The sequence below is a fragment of the Myodes glareolus genome, chromosome 4, assembly GCF_982192425.1.
Source record: "Myodes glareolus chromosome 4, mMyoGla1.1, whole genome shotgun sequence".
NCBI classification, from domain to species: domain Eukaryota; kingdom Metazoa; phylum Chordata; class Mammalia; order Rodentia; family Cricetidae; genus Myodes; species Myodes glareolus.
This window is the reverse complement of record NC_142029.1, coordinates 59,575,405-59,596,707: the sequence shown is the minus strand read 5'-3', so window position 1 is coordinate 59,596,707 and position 21,303 is coordinate 59,575,405. Positions and strand designations below refer to the sequence as shown.

At 35.9% G+C, this 21,303-nt stretch overlaps 1 protein-coding gene across 3 annotated transcripts in view; it reads right to left on the bottom strand.

Annotated features, from left to right (window-relative positions):
- Stag1 (STAG1 cohesin complex component) overlaps nt 1–21,303 on the bottom strand; it is a 329,217-nt gene that overhangs the window by 25,653 nt on the left and 282,261 nt on the right. For all 3 annotated transcript variants that reach the window (XM_085689622.2, XM_085689621.2, XM_085689623.2), the window contains 3 exons: nt 17,624–17,704; nt 1,374–1,466; nt 615–789 (listed from right to left, as the gene is read on the bottom strand). In XM_085689622.2, coding sequence (XP_085545748.2) covers nt 615–789; nt 1,374–1,466; nt 17,624–17,704 — 349 coding nt within the window. The remainder of the gene's footprint in view (nt 1–614; nt 790–1,373; nt 1,467–17,623; nt 17,705–21,303) is intronic.

Here is a 21,303-nt window from a genome sequence, read left to right as displayed (position 1 = left end):
GCTAGGATTAATGGCAGAGTGCTTATGTAGTGCATTCTGGTCTAGAACTTGCTATGTAGTTAAGGCTTTCTTCAAGCTTGTAGTGATCCTCCTGTCTCTGCCTCCCAAGTACAATAATAACATGATGTGTGTTATAAAGACTGGCTTATATTTGTTCTTCCTCTACTGCACTGAGTTTTGAACCTATAACCTAGTGTATGATAGGTAAACACCGTACCACTGGGTTGCATAAGCAGGTTCTCTTTTAATTATTAAATAAAATCACGTGACAGGGTCACACTAAGTTGCCCAGGTTGGACTTGAGCTTTGTAGTCCAGGCAATCCTGAATTTGCAATTAACAGGGATTATAGGCATGCTCTACTATCACACTCAACTTATTACTATTATTATTTCAGTTTTTTGGTTTCTCTGGGTAGCCCTGGCTGGCCTCGAACTCAAATAGATTCACCTGCCTCTGCCTCCTTAGTGCTGAGATTAAAGGTGTGCACCAACACTGCCCAGCTTCTAGTTTTTTTTAAAAACAGAAAAATCTCTATAAGTTTTAGAATTGGATTTAACCCACGCCCCTCTGCTATCTTTAGAGGTTGACAAGGTAACAAAAGTCATTAAGTACCCATGCTTTGGTTTTCCTCATCTTGATCAATGAAAACGTGATCCATCACAAAACTGAGGAGTTCAGACTGGAGTCCAGTATCTGGATTAAACACCAAAGGCTGAAGGCCCTCTCTGCCACCTGTCATTAACTGGTGGCTAAAAATCATTAAAAGATCACAGAGCAGCATGAAAGCCTGCAATGCAAAAGGAGTTCATTAAAAACATAGTACATGAATTTAGGAATATCTAAAATCAGGAGTTTACTCACCCAAACAGTTGATTATCTCATTAAAGTCTGTAAAAGGCCCTTTTCCATAGTTACACTATGTCTACGCGTCTACTGCTAGGCTTCACAGTGGTCGAGAGACAGCTATGTGGAGGGATTATGGCATGGCCATACTTTAAAAACATAAACTGAAGTATTCACATGTATACATATGAAGCTCTTTCTGGTACTAGGAGCTGAAGGTGAGAAGTCAACTCAAGTTACAACATCAGCTCACCAAAACCGCCAATATTTTATCACAGAATTCTTAGGAATCAAGAATTCTAAATTTGAATTTAAGTCTTCCAGTTGACAAGAATATATCTGCTAAAGTACAAGAACAGAAGATACAGCCTGATTTGTAACTTAAAATATCCAGACAGCTATACTCTGGGTTGTATGTTATAGATATATATGCTAAAATTTGAAAAATTATATCTTGTAGTATTAATCAATACATTTGGGATGTTAATTGTAGTCAATACAGAGCGCTATTAACTAATAATTTCTTACCTGTTCCTTAACAGGAGTATTAACATTAGATAGGCACTGTTGGCAAACAGCCAAAAAAGATTTCACTGTTTTCCTCAATACCAACAAATCTTCCTGTAAAACACATTCAAATATGCAAGCATGAATAACAATATACCAGGAAACTGATCCAAAGAAAAATAAACAGAAAACAGTTGTTTATTGTAAAAAAAATTCATAATACTAAACTCATCATTGAGAATCAATTAGTATAGTTATTTCCTACTTACTGAACATAATGGAAAGGGCAGAGAACCCAACAATATTAAACATTCAGTAATATTTAATAATGAAATGGTCAATGTGACTATTCAGAAATATTTTTTTATAAATATAGTTTTATCTAGGCTGATAACACATAATGGAAGATGATGAAATGTGAGACTGAAGAGATGGTTTGGTGGTTAAGAGCATGTACCACTCTTTCCAAGGATCTGAGTTCAGCTCTCAGCACCCTTACTGAGAAGTTCACAACTACTTGTCCCAGTTCCAGGGTTCAATACCTTTCTGGGCACCTGCATGTACATGTACACATCTACACAAACATACACACAAACATGTAGTTAAAATAAAAATAAAACTTTCAAAAAGATGATAAAGTGCAGCAGCACAATGAAAAGAAAAAAAATCATGTTAGCAAGAACATGTCTCCTCTCTTCATGGTGTACTGCAAAGTGTTGTTAGGAGAAAAATGTACACACGGCCTATTTCTAAGCTTGGAGATAAACACATTAGACAGTCTAATAATATTCCATATATAGTAACATTTGAAAAGTATTCAGATAAAATTCATTTTCTTCTTGTTCTTAAAACTATTTTTCATGTTTATTTGTTTATTGTGTGTGTATATACATATACATGCCAATGTAGAGGGTGATTTGCAGGAGTCAGGTTTTTACTTCCATCCTACGTACTCATGTTCTAAGATTGAACTCAGGTTAATCTGCAGCAACTTCTATAACATGCTGAGATCTCACTTTTTTCTTTCTCTTGAGATATAGTCCTTCCTACGTAGCCCTGGCTGCTCTGGAACTCACAGAACTCTGACTCCTTCTGCCTTCTGAGTAGGATTAAAGATACTTCTCACCCAGCCTGGCTTTTTCTAAAAACCAAAACAAAAAACAACAACAACAAAAACCAAAACAACAACAACAACAACAAAAAACTCCTCTTTGGTACTAGAGACTGAACTTTGAACCTTGAAAAGAAATACAAAAACTAGCTCCTCTGAAGCTAGAGTCCAGGGTAAAAAAAGTATCAGCAAAGAAGGAAGGCATCCAAAGGCAAAAGCTAACATTGGCAAGCATGAAAACACTCCTGCAGACAATGAAGATGCCAAGTGAAAAGTGTTTTATTTTTGTTTTGTTTTTTTTTTCCAAGACAGGGTTTCGCTGTGTAGCTCTGGCTGTCCTTGAACTCACTTTGTAGTCCAGGCTAGCCTTAAACTCAGAGATCCACCTGCCTCTCCCTCCTGAGCGCTGGGATTAAAGATGTGCACCACCACCACTTGGCTTGAAATGTGTTCATTTTTAATAATTCTGTAGTTCTGGTTACTATTCGAAATACTTTTGATTTTAAATCAAGATTTATAAAATTACAGATTTTTGAAGTTATGTTGTTATCACACAGAATACTTCATTGTTTTTCTTCTGAAGATAGGGTAGGGGTGGGGCTCTAACCCCATGTGTCACTAACAACATCTCTCCTAATCTGGTTGATGTAAGGGAAATGGTTTTCCTGCTAGTTTAGGAAGATTCCGCTTTGTTCCTAGAAGAGATTTTCTGATGTTATTGGGCATGACCATCTAGGCACAAAATGCCTTGTGCACACCACAAAACTCAACATTTTTATATCCTCCTCCCCCTCTACAACAAGCATAGACTTAACTCCCTAAAAACAGAGACCTGTTTGGACATGGACCCCTAAAATTGATTTTGCCAATGTGTTGGGAGATCTGGACTTTCCAACGATATCACTGAGATGGTTTGCCTCAAAAAAAGCAGTGGGTCCTTTTCTAGAAGACTGTGGATCTTCAGACTGGTCATTCTGCTATTTTCATTTCATTTTCTGCAAGTCAGAGTAAGCTTGTAAAAGATTAAACTACATTCTTAATGTGAAATGTTGACCCTCACTCTTCTCCCTGTTCAAAGCATGAAACACTTTATTGGATTTCTGATCTTGTGGTCTACTGTTAATCATTGTTTGCTTATGTCCTGGCTGAAATAACATGATTGTTAATAAAGTTGGATACAGTTCAGTGTGGGAAAAACGAATACATTCTATTGTTGGACATGTTAGTAGCACCTAATTCAGGAGTTAAGACTGTGAGGACACTCTGAGTTAAAAAATTTGAAACTAGCCTGGCCAACACAGTGAGAGTCCTGTCTCAAAAACAACCTCCACCCACCAAACAGAAGCTTCCCCTTCACAAGGGAGTATAAACTGAGTGTAGGAGTGCACACATAAAATCTCAGCACTTGAAAACCTAAAGTAGGAGAATCAGGAATTTGAGGCCATTGTATGCTATACTATTCCTCAAACAACAGAACAAACCAAACACAGACAAAATCCCTAGGATAAGGGGGAAGTTATGATTAAACTTTTGAAACCAGGGCTATCTATTATGAAGGCTCATTTTCACCTGACAAATGAGCCAGACACATGCATATAATTCTGTTGTGTGAGGACACTTGTTCATTTCCCCAGCAGCTGAGACTCCTGAAATAACCACATAGAAACAGTATTAATTAAATCATTGTTTGGTCTATTAGTTCTAGCTTCTTATTGGCTAGCTCCTACATCTTAATTTAACCCATTTCTATTAATTTGTGCATCACCATGTGGCTGTGGCTTATGGGCAAGGTTCCATCTGGCATCTGTCTCTGGTGGGGCTACATGGCTTCTCTGACTCCTCCTTCTTTCTCACAGCATTCAGTTTAGTTTTCCCCACCTAGCTAAGTTCTGCCTTGCAGTTTTTCTATTCATTAACCAATAAAAGCAACACATATACAGAAGGACCTCCCACACCACAATTCAGCATTATATTGGTTTTAAAAAGAGTAAGGAAGGATAATTAACTGAATATAGAAATAACTCTAAAAGTTATTCTATTAAACTAAAATTCTTTACAATTATTCTGCTTGGTACTGTTTTGGGATCTTAACAGGCCAAGTGACATTTCAAAATACATTTACTTTTGCTAACATGAGCACATATTTTGAAGAAGGAGAATGACTGTACTGTGCAAAGTAGTAAGAGAAGGACACTGTCTTGAGGATTTTCAATGCTCCTGCAGATAAATACACATCTACACCTCAGAATTTCTTAAACTTTCAATTTCAAACATTTGTAGAGAGCACTGGGTCAGGAAAAACAGATGAGGTAATAGGTAACTACAACAGAATATGCTGTGTGAGGACGGGAAAGTATGGGAATTTATGCTGAACAATTTTAGGGTCAGAAGTTGTCTTGGAAGGGTTATCAGAGAAGACATGCTCTGCAGTTGGATCCAAGACTAAATATATACAGCTACAGACTAGGAGTCATACATGTAAACAAGCTCCTGGTAGAACCAGAGTTAAAGATTCTGCAAGGCAGAATGACTAACTAGAATTTCCTGATTGCAGAGCTAAAATACCATAGACTTACAGCAAAATTATGTTGGAATATTTTTAGTTTCCATCATAGCCACTACCTGTTGTCTGACCTAACATCCTTTTATCAGAAAAAAATTACAAATGCATTCTTAGCATACCAAGTGTTCACCAACCCAAAGTTTAAGAATGTCATTTGATAGCATCTAAAGCTTAAAGCAGTTTTCCTGACCCTGATGAAATCTACTTAAGTCCTCACCACATGTATTTGGTAAATTTCTTGATTTATGACTTTGATTTATAAATAATAAAGTATCATGTAAACACTTCCAGGTTGGAATATACTATTTGAGGCAGCTGAAATCATGTGGCTGAGTCATGGTCACTCATATTAGGTTCAAGAATAAATCACCCATTATCCCCTTTGAGGCGAAAGCTGTATTTTATATTGACAAAGGCCACACACAGTGATATGTGTCTGTAATGCAAACATTTGGAAGGCTGGAAAAAGGTTTTAATTTGGAAGCCAGTGTAGGTGCTATCACAAGACAATGTTTTAAAAACAAAAAAACCCTTCAAAATTCATATACTCACCAAAAAGAAAAAAAAAAGGTATTTTAGGTAGAGCAAAAAATGTTGAAAAATTAAAAAAAATTGATATACCACTGAAAAGTTACTGTGGTTGGGGCATGTACAGGCAAAAAAGCAAACAAAAGAGGGAACCAGGACCCATTTCCACTTAATGCAAGGAAGGGGCCACTTAAAATGTCATGACAATTATTTGGATATTATACTGAAGGACTTTTATTTTGTTACAGGTGCACTAAAATTTTGTGTGACAGAGTATAAGATAACATGAAATACACCAGTTAAAGAGTCAATACAAACTTTTGTTGAAAGCTTACTGCGTAACAAATATTATGTTCTATGTTTATATATATCATAATCATTAGCAGAAATAATTGTTAATAGTCCAGACTTATTGACTGTCTCACTTTTTCTTCTTATAATTCATTCATTTATTCATTCGTTCATTTATTGAGTCTCATCCTGGAGCCCAAGCTGGCCTTGAACTCAAAGAGATCCATTTGTTTAGGCTTCCAGAGTGGTGTGATTAAAAGTGTGCACCACACTAGGTTTCATTAATATTCCTGTTTTCTAGAAAGGAAAACTAACATTCTGAGTACCCATTGGATCCAGAGAAAGCTGTGTTTATACTATTTAATAAGTATTTGCTCTTTGTCTATTTCTTAGCACAGAACTCTTAAAATCTTTGCAGTTTCTAAAGTGAAGTGATTATTGTGTGCTAATAAGCCGACTGATGGTTGGTATCCCCTAGGTACCTTCAAGCTACTCATTTAAAAGACAAGGAATAGTAAGTGTTAGACCTTTAAAGTCCTTTCCCCCTTATAGTCCCAAACAATATTCTAAATACGTATCCTTACACCCACAGATAAATGAAGCTCCCACTTCTTGTTAAAGCTTCCTTTTTCAATAGATGGAGACAAATCTATAATTGGCCAAAATGCATAGAATAAGTGACTGTGGGGTGTTCAACCACAACTGACACATTTGCAGCAAACCCCTATATCCCAAGGCTCAAGGAAAATCATGGAAGAAGGGGAATAAAGAGTGTAAGAGCTAGAGGCACAGGATGACAGTTGTTAGATAATGTTTGTTACATGTGACAGAAAAAATATACCCGTGAACTTTCAACAATATGGCTGCCTGAACAAGACTACTACAATGGCAATGCTCCCTAAAGTAGACAGGAGAAATTCTACATGGCCCCCTCCATAGATGAAGAGCTATAGAAGGTTAATGGATACAGAGAGGGGGAAACAGTTTTTTCCCACTGTTCAACTCCTTCTGAACAGCTTGTCCAATCCAATGATCAGCTCTGGATACATGTACAAACAAGAAAAGCTACAGCCTCAGTATGTTATATACTCAATATGTTACATGTGCATACATACATATATGCATGCATATGCATATATCAATAATTGATGAAGAGACCATGAATTTGGGGGAGTTGGAGAAAGGAAAGGGAAGGGTGGGAGTGATGTAAATGCAGAGTCATGTATGAAGTTTTCAAAAAATTATATAAAAAGAAGTCGAATAAAGAAATCTATTAAAATGAAGTCCAGTACATATGATGAAAACATACATGCAAACAACAAACAACCAAACCTTTTCTTCTACTTTCATACAGTGGAAAGCTAATGGTTGAGTTGGTCACCAAGTACCAATGATGAAATGAAGCATGTTTATGTAATGAAGTTTCCATAGAAACTCAAAAGGATAAGTTTCAAGGAGCTTTTATACAGATAAACACTGCATCTTGGAGATTAGAGTTTCTGGAGGGTAATATACTTACAATATGGAAACTCCATCCTATATCTAATGTGCCTTGAACACTATCTTTATATGGTATTCATCTGTATCTCTTGTAACATCATCATCATCACCATCATCATCACCATCACACAGGATCTTACTATGTAACAGCCAGACTGGCCTTGAACTCTCATTCTTATCTAAGTCCCCAAATTTTGGGATTACACGTGTGTACCATCATGCCTCTCTTGTATTCTCTTTTATAATAAAATGGAAAAATGCTTCCTTAAGTTCTGGAATCACTCTAGCAAATTAATCAAACCCAAGAAACGGTTGTAGGAATTCAGATGTGGTGGTCTGAATGAGAAGGCCCCCACAAACTCATGTATTTGGATGCTTGGTCCCTAGTTGATGGGACTGTTTTTGGAAGGATTAGGGGACATGGCCTTGTTGGAGAAGAAGTGTCACTGTGGAGCGGGCTTTGAGGTTTTAAAAGACTCATGTCATTCCAAGTCTCCGCCCCTCCTTTCTCCCTGCCTCATGTCTGTGTCTCAAGATGTGAGTTCTCAGTTACTGTTCCAGCACCGTGTCTATCTTCTGCTGCTATGCTTCCTGCAATGACAATCACGGATTCTAAAACTCTTTTTGTTGTGGAAGTATGAAAAAACGTGGTTTTTCTTTTCCCTTAATAGTCTTACATCTGGTAGTAGTAATAGCCCTCACTCATGAACACATAAATTTTAAAAAGAAAAATTAAGAAAAAGTAGATAGAAGATGAGGAGCATTTGGTTGGATGATTACATATTTACTCATGGCATGTAATAAACTTCATTTGTGTTTCAACTGGTCACTAAGTGTAACAACTATCAATGGAACTTAGAGATGGGACAGACCCAGATTCCAAAGGAGATGGTTCATTAGATATACACAGAAATGGAAAATAATAAGCAAACTAAACATAATCCCCTGGCTACTAACTGTACAAGCTAAAATAAAAGTAAAGAGGAGAGATTTTTGTATAAAGGCCCTGATGCTGGATGGGCCAAACTTAGATGTCAGTATGTCTGAGCTCAGGCCAACGATATCAAATCCTTTTCCTTTCTTCACAAAGGGAAACTATTCCAGGACAATAGATAGTATCTCTAAAACTCTTGGTAACCAAAAAAGTAGTCAATGCTAGTTAGGGGGAAGCCATAATCGAGAAACTGAGAGTGGGATGAAGTGTGGAGGAACTATTTAATTTTGAAAACCAGAATAACTAGTTTCCTGTGGAGCTTTTATTCAAATACATCTTGATAATACTGATTAGGAACAGTATCTCTGGTTTTAAATGCTGTTGAGTGGAAGATTATTTGTGGATTAATGCAGCTCACCAAACAGCAACCATAGATAATTGTACTCCACCTAGACACACAGGATATGATTCTCAAAGCGACAGCTAGCTTGGTATACATAGTGAGTTCTAGGCTGTCTTAGGCCACATAGTGAGAACCCACTTCAAAACAAACAAATAAACAAACATTTAAAAAGACACCCCCCCAACAAAAGGAAAGAAAAATGAAAACAAAACAACACTTAGGAGGGAGGAACTCTGAAAATAAATTCGTTGTCTTCAGGCTGAAAAGGTAACTAATTTAGTCCCAATAGGCTCTTTAAATGCTTTAGTATAATTCGGTACTGAAAGAGCTAAGGAAAGAATGATGTTTCTTGTTACAGAGAAGAAAGTAAGCTGCTTGTAAAAACCAGCACTAGGGGGCACTGGAAGAGAGAACACTGAAATTGAATTGTAAGCTTGTCAAAGAATATCAATACACAGGTTGACACCCAGCACACCTACATTTCACAAAAAGGTCTAAAACTGTTTTGATACAGTTTTCTCGAATATGTCACTATAAAAGCTTTATCACTGAGTTAAATTATAATTTGAATTTAAACTTCAAATATAATTATCATTTAGAATATCCTGAATGAGAATGCTTATGACAGGCCAGAAGAAATTCAATTAAAAAAAAAAGTTCTCTAGAATGAAGCAAACTGGTATCATAGATCAAGATCCTTAAGTATACTATAATTGTTGACTTAGCAATTCCATTCTAAGTGTGTAATAAAATATGAAACAATGAAGAACACAGAACAAGGTCTTATATCAGAATGGCCCTTGTCCATGGATGGGGGAGTCAAAACTTAAGTATTCAAAATATTCAAGAGGGTAACAAATTCTTACATAGCTATAAAACAGACTACTATGCATTTATTAAAAATATTCTTGGGGGTATGGAGAGAAGGCTAAGGGTTAGGAGCATTTACTGCTCTTGTAGAGTACCTGGGTTTGGCTCTAAGCATTTGCATAGTAAGCTAGCTCATAACCATCTGTAAATACAGTTCCAGGGGGCCTGGGGTTTCTTCAGAAACACAGTAGGCAAAACATTCATTCATACACATAAAATAAAAATAAACCTTAAAATATTCTTGTGAGATTATAGTCTCTGGAAAATAAGCAGCTAAAGGCTGAATACAGCCACGAAAAAAGCAATGAGTACTTTAAAAACTTGTAGAAGGGCTGCACCAACCAAGGAGAGCAGCAACCAAGGCAGGACCAGGGAAAACCTATTCACCGCAGCACTGGATATTCAGCACTTAACATCCAACAGAACAGAGGCAAAATGCCAATTAAAAAGATTTCTGCTGTCCTGGAGAGTTAAATGGGCCAGGTGTCAAGTTGTCACCTAAATATTTATGTGCATATATATTCAAAGGTTAGTGGGTGCTTTTTTCGGTCAGAGAAGCTTCTCTTTGCAGTGGGAGACAGCTAATCCAGAGATTCCTAACATGCCACCAGAGATTCATAACAGGCCAACATGCTGAGATTGACTGTTGGATGCTCAGTCCTTAGTGGGACAGTTCTATCAGTTCTATTATTCCTTGAAGGCCTATGGAATAACTTGGAAGAGGGTTTAGAAAGAATGTAAGAAAGCCAGGGCCATAGTGGTGCACATCTTTAACCCCAGCACTGAGGCAGAGGCAGAGGCAAAAAGGATCCATGTAAGATTGAGGCCAGCCTGGTCTACAAAGCAAGTTTCAGGAAAGCAGAAGTGTTACTCAGAGAAATCTTGTCTAGAAAAAAACAAAACAAAGAGAAAAAAAAGAGGCAGAATATAGAAAGAAGTATCATAAAATGTTGTAGAGTCTGGACATGATGGATGTTGTACTCATGAGCTCTAACTAGCTGATGTGGGAGTCCCCTCTGTGTGCTGTGATTACCATTAATGAATAAAGAAACTGCCTTGGCCTGTTGATAGGGCAGAACCTAGGTAGGTGGAGAGGACTAAATTGAATGCTGGGAGAAAGAAGGGCGGAGTCAGAGAGATGCCATGGAGCCACCAGACACAGACATGCTGAATCTTTGCCGGTAAGCCAATGCCACGTGGCAATTACAGATTAATAGAAATGGGTAAAATTAATAAAAGACTCAGGCAATAAGAAGATAGAGCTAATAGGCCAAGCAGTGTTTTAATTAATAAAGTTTCTGTGTGATTATTTCGGGGCTAAGCTAGCCGGGTGGCCGGACAAACAAGCGGCTCCTCTCCCTACAACAGACTGGCACCCAACATGGGGTCAGACATTGGGCGCTACCTTGCAACCCATCTCTGTGCAACAACTTGCGATGAGTACACGAGACTAGGCCCATAAATATTTTGTTGTCCATAGAGGAGAGGGAGACTCATAAGGCCCCAACTCCTGAGGAGTGATAGCCAACTAATGGCAGCTGGGGTGAGGGACAAACACTTTCAACTTACAATTGCTCAAATAAGTAAGTTTCTACCCACACACATGCAGGCAACTCTAACTGAATGCAATGAGCTACAAAAAAGGAAGACCAAAGTCCAATAAACAACAGCACTAGTGGCAACATTATTTCTCCCTAAACCCCTCAAAAATGTGGGAACTTTTTTGGGAAGGAGGGTTTTCATAAGAGGAGGAGGGAAGAAGAAAAGAACAACAGGGATGGATTCTGGTCAGAAAGTATTTACCCCATATATATATATGTTAAACTGTGAAAGAATAAACATCTTCTATAAACATCTTTTAAAGATGATTTGATTTCTTTAATTTTTATCTTAAAAGAAGTTTGAAAACAATTGAAATCAAGTTACTTTGAGACAAGTGTCTAACTTTTTGGTTCAGATTAGTTTTCAAATTATGACCTTCCTGCTTCTGCTTCACTAAAGACAATTGTTACCATACCTGGAAACATTTCTTTTTTTCTTGAGATGGGGTCTCACGTAGCCCAGGCTAAGCTCAAACTTGCTATGTGGGTGAAGATGACCTTAAGCTCCTGGCTGTCCAGCTTCTCCCTACTGACAGCTGGAATGCATCATTAGAACCTTGTTTATGTGGTTCTGTTGATTAAACTCAGGCCTTCATGCAAGCTAGGCAAACACTCAACCGACTGAACTACAAACACAGCCCTCTACAATATTGCTCTTTCATTTTAAGATCTGCTTATTTTTATTTTATGTGTATGGTGTTTTGCCTGCATTATGTCTGTGGGAAACATGCGTGAGTGCATGCAGAGACCAGAGGAGAATGTCAGATCCTCTGGGACTGGAATGACAACAGTTGTTAGCTTTTTTCACACTAGCTGTCAAGTGGGTGTTGGAAATTGTACATGGGTTCACTGGAACACCCAGTGCTCTTAACTACTGAACCATCTCCCAGCACACTAGTAACATTTTTTTCTTTCCTACCCAGATTTTTTTTCTGAGATTTATCTAGACCTGACTCACAAGTGATGAGAAGAAATGTGTGTACTACCACACCCTGCAGCAATAATTCATAATTTAAAAAAAGTACTAATTGAAAAGAATTAGGGATCTACATGAGATTAAAACATGCTCTAGAATTCTAGACATACACACAAAAAACAAAATTTAGCCACTTTTTTTTTTTTGGATGGGCTGTTTGCTGTCAGTGGCGCCTTTAAGAGAGGTCTTCACAATTCAGTGTTAATAGCAAACAAAATAAAACAAAACAAAAAAAAACCAACAACAACAACAACAAAACAACCTCCCGGTTTTGAAATGGTAGCTTCCTGGTTTGTGCTGCCAGCATGAAGTCTGGTTCTTTCGGAAGACTGAGCATTTAAATGGGGCTTGTGAACAGCGTGTTACAAACTGCTTAATGGTGCCACTTAGACCTGTGGCATATGCACACCTCTACCATGTTGGACTGGGTAGAGCCAAAAGGCAAAGCAGCCTTAGTCCTAGCCATATCCACTTAGCATTAAACAAACAAAAAAAAAAAGGCACTTCTGGTCAGGAAATAATTACAGATACACAATAAAGACAGATTCAGATAAAAATAGAAAACCTCTAAAAGTGTCACAGTGTTGGATAAATGTACACTGGCTTGGGAGAAAAAAAGAAAGAGAATATAGACACTTAAAAAAGAAGAAAATGGCTCAAAAAAAGGTAAAGTCTTTAAAGAGACAGAGAACAGACAGTCATAGATTAAAAGCAGTTAAAAAAAAGAATAAGTCACATAAAGATGGAATATACACAGAGAATCTGGATTATGAATACTATGTGTTTTCTTTAAATTATTTGAGTGTGAAGGAGCTAAGTACAGAGAGACATTTCATTGTATGGGCTACTAAAGTAAATCAACATATATATTTTAAAGATATCTTAGCTTCAAAATTTGGGTCTAAGGAATTTTTGCTTTGGAAAAGAGATTCTTCTTTTGTTTCCACAGAGGATGAGAACCTGTGGGTTACTTCCAGACTAATGTGGTTTGATGGACCAAAACTGGTGCGGGAGAATTGTCTGTATTCTGTCAATCATGTTTTAAATAAACCCTGATTGGCCGGGAAGGAGGTGTAGGTGGGAAACCAGACAGGAAGTGGAAATGATGCAAGGAGGGCAGGAGAATTATGGGGAGGAGGAAGTTGATTCTTCCCACTCCTGCCCAGATCACCGAAGCAGCAGGATGTGAGCTGCCCCACTGAAAAAGGTACTGAGCTACATGGCTAACACAGATCAGAAAAATGGGTTAATAAAAATGTCAGTGTTAGCTAATAAGAAGCCTGACCTAACAGGCCAATCAGCATTATAACTTATGGAGTCCTCTGTGTGGGTGATTTTCTCTGGGACTAAACAATTGCGGGGACCTAATGGGAGGACAGACAAACCCCCAACAAACAGGCCCCCTCATGTTACAAAAACCCCCTGAAAGGTTGCTGAACAAAAAGCAGGAAGCAGTTTGGAGAGAACTATGCCAAAATTCCCTAAATGTTTGTTTACATTTAAAGGGGGCTATGCTATAGAGATTTGCATTGGTATAGATCTTGATTTAATTGATACAAATTTAATATCAATTTTGTTATACTGTGTATGTGTGTTTCTGCTCTTGATTAAGATACTGTGTTTGCACAACTCATTTAAAAATGTAATGTATAATTAAGAAAAACAGGTTAATAGATAGTCATCCATAATATTCAAGCTTGTAGTCAAGTTAGTTAGGTTTTCTAGATATATAAAGATGTATTTCAGTTGGATAGGTATTCTTCAAACCTTTCAAAAACTACAGAACATGGCATTTAAAATGTTTCAAGAGCTTAACAATTTTTATGACAATGGGACACATCTGCTCCTGGCAGCACCAATTACTTCAAGAGGAAGATGGGCTTCGAAGAGGCTCCTTATGGAGTTTGTAAGCCATTTGGGCAAGAAACTGCTCTTGCTTGAACTGTTTGAATGAACTTACAGGACTGACAGAAAAATGACTGTTGAAGCTGCCTAAAGAAGGCAAGACAGTCCTTTGAGGTTCAAGAGTCTGCCAGACATTCTGTAGGACACAGAATAAAGTTACTGACAAACTGCCAATACAGGTGGAACTGTCTTTGAAATTTCCTGCTTCATGGGAAAGTCTGTCAGATACTATGGGCCAGTAGACTGAAGATGGGTGCCCACAATGTTACAGAAGACCTTTAGGTGACAGACCTGGCAGTGAGATGCCTCTGTCAATTCTAGAATTTTGGAAGTTGCTTACAATGAACTTCCTGTTAACTTAGGCAATATCATATCCTTCTGCGGTCTTTGATGGAATTGAAGAATAGATAGTTGTAGTTATAGTTTTCCTTAGTTATGATAAAAGATAAAGTAGATATAAATATTGTAACTGTAATTCTTGTTTGATACCTGTTTTGTTATATGTAATTTTTACTATATTAAAGTTAAAAGCTTCCTTTATATTTAAACAGAAAAGGGGAGTTGATGTATGCTGTGAATATGTTTTATTGCCATTGGTTAATAAAGAAGCTGCTTTTGGTCAATGGCTTAACAGAGTAAAGACAGGCTAAAAGAGATATATATAGAGAGAGTAGGCAGAGTCAGGGAGAAGCCATGTAGCCTCCACCAGAGACAGATGCTCTGGAACCTTGCCAATAAGTCACAGCCACATGGCGATACACAGATTAATAGAAATGGGTTAACCAAAGATATAAGAGGTAGCTAGCAATATACTTAAATCATTGGCCAAGCAGTATTGTTAAATAATACAGTTTCTGTGTGACTATTTTGGGCCAGGGCAGCCAGGAACGAACTAACAAACAGCCTCTCACCAACATGGTTAAAAAAATATTTTTAAAAGTACTAAAAGAGAAATATCAAAACATCTACAGTGGTTATCCACAGCTGGTAATACCTGGCATAAATCAAAGAAATATATTAAAGCCAAAACAAATAAAAAGAATTTATTATTTATGAACTCTTTTAGAGATTTTAAATAAGTTTCTGTAAACAATTAATGAACAGGGAAACAAACAGTGGTCAGCTGCCCCGTTTCCTTACTACTAGTCAAATAATCTAGTCTATTATAGCATTCATTTTTCAAAAAACAAACATTCTTCATGTAATGGATTGAGATGGTTTCTAAATGACAACACTAAAATACTGAGTTAACATTTACAAATAAAAAAAACCCTGATTTATTTGAATATTATGTATATGATTGTTTTGATTGCATCCATGTGTGTATAATACATGTGTATACTACATGTACACTCTACCACAAGAGGGCACTGGGTACTGGAGTTAAAGATGGCTGTGCGCTGCCATGTAGATGCTGGGAAAAGAAGTAGGTCTTCTGCAAGGACAGCAAGTGCTCTTAACTGCTAAGCCATCTCTCCAGAAACACAATAGACATTTACAACTTTATCAATATATACACTTTAAGAAAGAAAAGGAAAAAAGAGAGTATTTAACTGCATTGCTACTATGTCTTCTGCATATTTCAAGTAATACTACAAATGAGATATATAAAATATTAACTTCTTACTTATATCCTTAGGTATATAGAATGATGAACAATCCTAGTGATGTGCCATACCTAGTCTATAAGTAATCAACAAACATTACCAATTTGTGATCTTTGAGGAGTTGACTAATATGTTCATGGAAAATTTTGTGAAAATAAAAACCACAAAACTGTTATAGTAAAAACTTAATATAAGAAAGTAAAGAGTAATAACAAAATACTAGGTTGAGATTAGAATGGATTATGCTCTAACTCTGTGATTTTAGGAAAGGCTCAGTCTCTGTGACAGTGGTTCTATCGATGTAGAATGGGATTTAGATAAGGCCTACTATACAGGATAATCTTGAAGATTAGAGCTTTTTATTCTCATGTGACTTATCATAAGGCAGCAACAACTGTTGCTTCATCTAAATTGAATAGATTTAATTAAAAGATTTAAGTCTCTTTAGAGTTCTAACAGTACACTTAACAACAGCATGTCAGTATAGCAAATACAACACTGGACAATTTAAACATTTTTCAAGGATTCAGACCAGTTCAACAATTGCATGTTGTAAGATGAACTGAAATCAGAGATTACAATGAAGAACTACAATGCTTTTGTTCTAAGAGTTGAAAAACTATTTTTTTTAAAAAAAGAATTATATGTAGGTGTAAGTATGTATGTGTGTGTATACAGAGGGCAGTTCCAAATATCTCAGAGATCTCCTGGAGCTGGAATTATATATGATTGTGATGTGTATGACATATGTGATGGGAAACAAACTCAAGCCCTCTGAAAAGTAGCAAGTGCTCTTAACTACCGAGGCATCTCTCCAACCTCCAAATTATTTTTTGTGTGATAAAATTATGTAAAATATCAACAACAATCACTCAAACAGCATTACAAAAAGTATAATGTAAATCTTCTCTTATGCCTGCTTCCATATAAATTCTATTTCCTAAGGGTAACTACTATTAAGATCTTATGATGAGGATAAATGTATATCTTACTAATTTTATTTTGTTCTTTAAACATTTGCCTTTCATTTATATGTTCAAATCTCCTTCATTTGAAAATCTTATGTCAGACAGATTTAGTTTTTGTCTTTTTGTTCTAAAATTGTGTTTGCTAAAAACATCTTTAAGCCATGTGCTTTCAGAAGATTGAGATTTGACTGTTAGGTGTTCGGGGAAATCACCACAGAACTCTTAAAACCTGAATATGACTTTTACCACTGAAATAGGATTCTTTGTGAAAACTAGTTCATGGTTCTAAGTCCAATCAGAGACATTCTTCCCTTTAACAAATGACAAATTTTAAGATAGGCTTTTTTTGGGGGGGGGGGTTATTGTTGTTTTAAGACCTCAGTATGAATGGTGCTGGTGTCCTTTTTATTTCTATCTATCACTGAATCAGAGCTATCTTTTCAGAATGTTGAGTTTATTGGAGAGATATTAGACTTAAGAAGTGACCATCAATATGAGGGGACTTTAGTATTTTATTTTCCTCTTAAAAAAGTCAAAGTTCACTATTAAAATAGAATATTGCTGTACTTAATTTTCTATCCTGTGTTTTCTATTTAGTTTCATATGAGTAGGGATCTAGGATTATTAAGTTATTTTTAGCTTATGTCGGGTACACTGTCCCAAAATCAAAAACTGTGTATTCTCTGACTCACTGTTCCCCTTTTTCTCATATTATTTTGTCTGAAAGACTTTTGGATTCTAGCACCATTCTGTCTCCTTTTAAATATAAAAGAAATAGTGCTGTTGTTTCTTAAAAATATTTTCATTTTGTGTATTATTTAAATATGTGTACACATGTGAAAACATATGATTTGTATCTACTAGTAGAAGACTAATACACACCCATAAAACAAAAACTGATTAACATTAAACTATCATTAACAAATATAATAATTTATGCAACTTATAAGATATTAAATGAGTTTAGTATGGTTATTTTCATAAAACCTTCTGCCTACAGAAGTTCTTACTTACTTTGGAAGGGGAACCGTCAGTAATTTTCACCAGCTGCCAAAGAATCGAGTAATGGGAACACTGAAGTGCCTGTACGACTATCTGTGTCAAATGAAAATCAAAATTTTAATTAAAAAATTCAAATAAGAGACAATTTGTTTGCACAGTACTATGTAAATAATACTTTATAGGTTTCATTTCATAATAAAGTTTTAAATCTAAATTTTTATAGCATTAGGATTGGTTAAAAATCACAAACCAACAACTCAGAAAATAAAGAAAAAACAAAATTTGAGAATATAAAGGCAGATAGATAATGCCACTTTAAGCAAAAATGTGCTGCCACGAATATTTTGCTGTTAAAAGAAATTGATGAAACTATTTTATCCAAATTTAATTATCTTATTTTAAAGCAAGATATACTCATATCAAAATTGCATAAACAAAACTTTATGCTTAATGAACCAAAGTAAAGCAAAAATACATATGGTAGCCACCACTTTATGTCATCAAAGAACATTGTTAGTGTCCATGCCAGCATCATTTCTTTCTTCTTCTAAAATTAACAGTGACCCCCCAACTTACATGATAACAGCTATTTTTCCATTATTTACTCTGCATCCTCAAAAATTACTATGACTGGCTATGAGCAATATATAAACAAAATAATGTAACATGTATTACTTTGATTTGTTTTCATTTTCATTTAAGTTAGAATTTATACATTATCTGCTGTATCTCTAAATTATTAAATTTTAGTACTGTAAAGTATTTAGAATATACCCCCAATTATTCTGTTACTGATATACTTTTATATGTTGAGTTTTAAGTCATTATGAATAATTAGTATTAGTTATCTCATATATATCTTTTGGTACACTATGTACATGTTTTTCAGAGATTTTAGTGTTCAGAACCGCTTAACACTTTTAAAAGTTACTAAGGACGTTCAGGCATAGTGGTCCATATCTGTATCTAGCAAGTAGGGGTTCCAGAACAACCTGCACGGAATAGAAAGTTCTAAACCAGCTTGAACTACATAGTGAGGCTGTTACCAATCAACCAAACAACTAATAAAGCAACCAATCCATGCCTAATTCTACTTAAGTTACCCCCACCTTTTCTTTTTATATCAGGATCTGAGTTTCCCGTTTCATGAAATATCTTGTTCAAGTCTTTGGTCTTGAGGTGATAAAATTCAAGGAAGTAAAACCAATCAAAAATCATAATATATATAAAGTTCCATTGGGGCAGACCCACACCCCATTTGAGCATTAAACACAGGCTCTTACACATATGAGTTCCACTGCCAGCAAGAAACAGGTTTTTTTTTTTAAATTACATTTTAGTTTAAGTACATAGTATACCTTTATTGCAATTATGTGTATAATATTATTTCAATATTTTACCCACTAAATTTAGTTAGTATTTGTATTGACACACAATAAACTTTAGTACCATAAAACAAATTACATGTTGACAACAACGTCAAAGAAAAATCAAGTAGAAGGTTAGAGAAACTAAGTGAGTAAATGAAGTCCTGCTAATTTTACAGTACTAGGTTTCAGATTACATAAGCAAAGGGTATCATTATAAGCCTACATGGAAACTCAAAATAACTTATAAGAATTAAGAGGAACAAGTGTTGTTGCTTTTGATGAAATCACTAAAGAGACCATGCCATGGCTTTACTAAAAAAAAAAAAAATGATTTATGTTAAAATGCAGAAAAAGGATTCCTACAATACTGTCAACACAAAAGCATTAGTGCATAAAACCATCTGGTATATGCAAGTTCCCTGATAAAATACCTGGTAGTCCTGAGATACTTCTGAGTAAATTCCAACCTAATTATTATCAAGTATACTTGTGAGAAGGTTTGTGGAAGGAAAAGAAAGACTGACATACTTTCCTTGAGGTAAGATGCCATGCTGCTGACTTAGTGCCACAGAGTTGGCTGAGTACACAAAGACCTGGGTTTGAGTAAGCAAGCAAATTAAACTATTTAATTTAAAAAAGATGAACTGTTAAATTATTATAACCAGATATTCAAACCAATAGTAATTAGTAGAAAATGGAGATATAGAAATAGGCAATGTTCAAGAATTGCTTTATTTTATTTATATCATCTATCTGAATCCACACAAACATAAATTCTTTTCCTATTACTATTCACACCAGCAGCTTCTCAAAATATTTTTTGAGAGTCTCACAGAAGCTTCTTGGTGGTGGGTATGTGGAAAGCCAGATTCCAAACAGCTTTTTCATTTTAATGTTCCACATATTGGTGTTCTTCAAAAGTTTACTTTAAAAAAATTCTACTACATTGTTTTACAATAAAAAGCTAGCTGTCACTGACTGAGAGACATTTTGCTTGGTCAGTGTTATAATTATATAACCATACTATAACAATATAGATAACCCACGTAACTAAATAGTCATTTTGGTATTTTATCTTCCATACAAAAACATTGTATTAACTTGTTTAGAAGTAATTTATCCAGTGATATGATGTCTGTGGAGCAAAGATGAAGTAGGATCAGCAATAAAAAAAAAAAAAACAAAAACTAAACAAATGAAAGGTTTTTTTCTATGTGCCTCAATTTTCTCTTTTCTTCGTCAACATTATCTTGATGGAAAAAGAAACTTCAAATAAGTATTAAAGATTTTCTTTCAGTTTTCTCCTCTGTTCTTATATTTGCACAAAGCAGTGCTCTTCTTAAGAAGAAAACACTAATTTGTAACAAATATTTTTAGGTAAATTAAGCAGGAATGCCTTCAGTATCTTCTCTCAACCATATACTTGACAAATACTGAAGCCCAGGAATGCTCTCTCTGAATGACTGGGAGCTAATGACACACTATGTATTCTACAAAATGTATTCTACAGTTCTGGAGTGACAGATACTCCCAGTATTAAAACTGTTTTAAAAAAATGGGATTTTGGCTGGGCAGTGGTGGTGCATGCCTTTAATCCCAGCACTTGGGAGTCAGAGGCAGGCAGATCTCTGTGAATTCGAGGACAGTCTAGTCTACAGAGTGACTTCTGGTACAGCCAAAGTTATACAGAGAAACCCTGTTTCGGGAAAAAACAAAAACAACCAAAGGAAAAAATTGCTAATAAAGCATTTTCTTAATTTCATAATGGTAATTATGGCTTTTAAATTTCTCATTAGCAAATCGAGTAAGTGAGAATCACTCAGTTTCCTACACATCATGATAGGTTTTTTGTTTTGTTTTTAAAGAAAGGTTCTCATGTAAATCAGGATGAATTACATTTTGCTATGTAGCCAAGGATGATAGATAACCTTGAATTTTTGATCCTCCTGCCTATACCCCCAAAACACTGGGGTTATAGGCTAGTTTCCCAAGTTTGTTTTGATACCACATCTCTTAAAAATAAACTAGGACAAGGGGACAAGCTTTCAGACTACTTAAATAGAAAAAATTAATTTGCATAGGTAGGAAGTGAAGCCTGAAGGTCCAAATGAAGAGCAGAAGGAGGGAGAACATGAGCAAGGAAGTCAGGATCGTGAGTGGTGAGTCCACCCACTAAGATAGTGGGGCTGATCTAATGGGAACTCACCAAGGCCAGCTGGACTGGGACTGATGGAGAATGTGATCAAACGGGACTCTCTGAATGTGGCTGACAATGAGGGCTGACTGAGAAATCAAGGACAATGGCACTGGGTTTTGATTCTA